Source organism: Penaeus chinensis, chromosome 35 (assembly GCF_019202785.1).
Source record: "Penaeus chinensis breed Huanghai No. 1 chromosome 35, ASM1920278v2, whole genome shotgun sequence".
In the NCBI taxonomy this organism is placed as follows: domain Eukaryota; kingdom Metazoa; phylum Arthropoda; class Malacostraca; order Decapoda; family Penaeidae; genus Penaeus; species Penaeus chinensis.
The window spans coordinates 9,229,285-9,231,784 of record NC_061853.1 but is presented as its reverse complement, the minus strand read 5'-3'; the positions used below and the strand labels follow the sequence as shown (position 1 = coordinate 9,231,784).

At 38.2% G+C, this 2,500-nt stretch overlaps 1 protein-coding gene across 1 annotated transcript in view; it reads right to left on the bottom strand.

Moving 5' to 3' along the window:
• The window catches only part of LOC125044048 (ras-related protein Rab-8A-like), a 7,958-nt gene that overhangs the window by 5,392 nt on the left and 66 nt on the right, over nucleotides 1-2,500 (bottom strand). Inside the window, exon 2 of the mRNA XM_047640493.1 lies at nucleotides 1,989-2,049. Within this exon, the coding sequence (XP_047496449.1) occupies nucleotides 1,989-2,049 (61 nt within the window). The remainder of the gene's footprint in view (nucleotides 1-1,988; nucleotides 2,050-2,500) is intronic.

The window sequence follows — 2,500 nt, the reverse complement described above, 5'->3', positions numbered from 1 at the left end:
CCGTTCCTCCAGCTTGGGAGTAACGAAAAAGTTGTACTACGTAAAGTTCATTCATGCTTCACGATTATGAATGGTTTGTTTCAACGGTCAGCTCAAGCATGGTCGCATTTACGACGGTACCGACAACAGCAATCCTTTTTGCTGGTGTTTACTAATTCCAACACACACACACACACACACACACACACACACACACACACACACACACACACACACACACACACACACACACACACACACACAAATATCTTGCTATATTCTCTGCTATGCATTGTGATACATAAAAACGTATTATATTTTCTGTAGATTTTATAATGTGGGGTGATAAAGAAAACTATAAGTTAATATATGCGAGCTTTTCTCTCTTTCGTATCAAAACCATCGCCAGTGCACAAATGACCAAATATGCCGAAGTGTCGACATCTTTATTTTTAATCAACATGGTCGACAAAAAATTATAATCCCATATTTTCAACATTTCCACATATCTTGATTACTTGCAACACTATATTTTGTGTGATTTCCTATACGTTTTTCTCATTTTCTCTGACCAAAATCCATTTTCATATATAAAATATTACTGGTAATACCCATAATTCGTAACCGAAGATACACGGCAATAATGTTAAAGCCGGGAATCAAAAGGTACAATGAAGGTTGGGAGACTGTCACATACCGCATCTTTCACATAAGTAAATTTCATTTCTTAATGCCAACAGCTTTCTTGTTTCTTGTTTAACTGGATGTTGAAGGAATATGTGCAGTTGTCATGAAAGGGGACAAGCTGAGCATATCGTATATCACCTGAATCCCAGTGATATTTTTTTTCATTATCTGCCACTAACCAGCCGTAACCTGGATATCACAGCCTTGTGCACAGTATAACCTACTAAAAGGCATGAGCTGACTTGCGCCATATGAAAAGTTTTATGATAAAATAAGTGACTGCCGTTGAGGATGGTGGTCTGGCACACCAGGACTTTCTAGTCCTGGCTCACACGCACAAATTTCAATTAACAAAGTTTGTGAACCTCTACACTCCGCCCTCTCACAAAGGTGACCCGGGCGACATGCACAGTGCGAGAGCCAACAAACCGACAAACCATTGGAAGATACAGCCACGCATACCGTACCGTCAGTTTCTGATGGATCACCTCTTGGGATCAGGGCAGGCTAAAACCTCTGTGGTCCATATGGTGACCCAGACGTCACTTGCTACTGGGCATGCCTTTGATTAGCATATAACTTGCTTACGCGAAACCTGATGAAGTGAAGCCACCTCTCCCTCTCCCTTCCCTAGTTCTTCCTTTTCCCCTTTCTTTCCTTTTCCTATTCTTTTTCCTCGTGCTCTCTGTTTTATTACATGTCTCTCTACCTTTGAACTAGCAAAATGGCATTCACTAGCTTTAATCTCATTTTATTAATAATACTGAAGCTTAAACACTTTTTTCATGAATTATTATTAGCCTTGACACCTCATTAACTTTAGCTATCTTGCTAAAATTAAGTACTTCCTGTTAATTACCCTCCTTATCTTCATATCATTTCCTAATAATATATGTCCCATTCCTCAGTGTTCCCGTTCCCCCTTTTCTTTGTAAATAACAGGGTTTTTGTGCTCTACTGATTACCAGCTATCTTTTCTTCGTTAAACATGCAAGCGGCTTATCTTGGGAATTATCAGCTTTTTGTAATTTTATCTATCATCCCTTCTCTAGAGCCTTTTACAAATTGTTAATAAAAACAAGTTATAATGTGTGTGATTTTTTGTTACCCTGTAACTTATTCTAGTCAATGTCACTTTGTCTACTTTTCCCTAATTATTGTTTAGAGTGTTCAGACGTAATGAGTTTTTTTTAAGAAATTTCTCATATTTCTTCAACAGTCTGCAATCCCTCTGTAACATACCCCATAGTATGTTACACAACAAAGACAGTATCCAGCTTTATCTGAGTCATTCCCAGTGGCATTTTCACGTGCGTACTCACCATATCTGTAGTTTGATTGGGACTCCATCGAGGTTGACTATCTTTTGTTTGAAGTCTATACCTGAAATCAAAAAAAGAAAGTATTATAATGCTATTGATCTCCAACTCAGTGAAGGAGACGATTTAGTTTAAATATATCATTCCGTGATTTAGAAGGATTAGATTCACAGTAAGATAAAAATAAAAAGTTAAAGACCACAAAGTTTCAAACAAACTCGGGTTACAGTTACGTCATGACAACAGCTTATGATCAGAGAAGTGACATCAGAGAGAAGGGGAAAACTTAATATATGCAACAAAGGGAGACAAAAGAGTCCTTGGGTAGTTACCCCGCCCTAGAATAGCACATTATTCAAAAAAATTCCAAGCGCCCAGCTGATTGTGCTCACTTCGCTCGACACCCCCCAGGAAAAAAGCTGAAATGACGCCAGACGTACAGGGCCGAAATTAATATATATTCATTGCAAAAGTGAGACGTCGTTGTTTATTGTGACAAATTTAGACAAACGTAA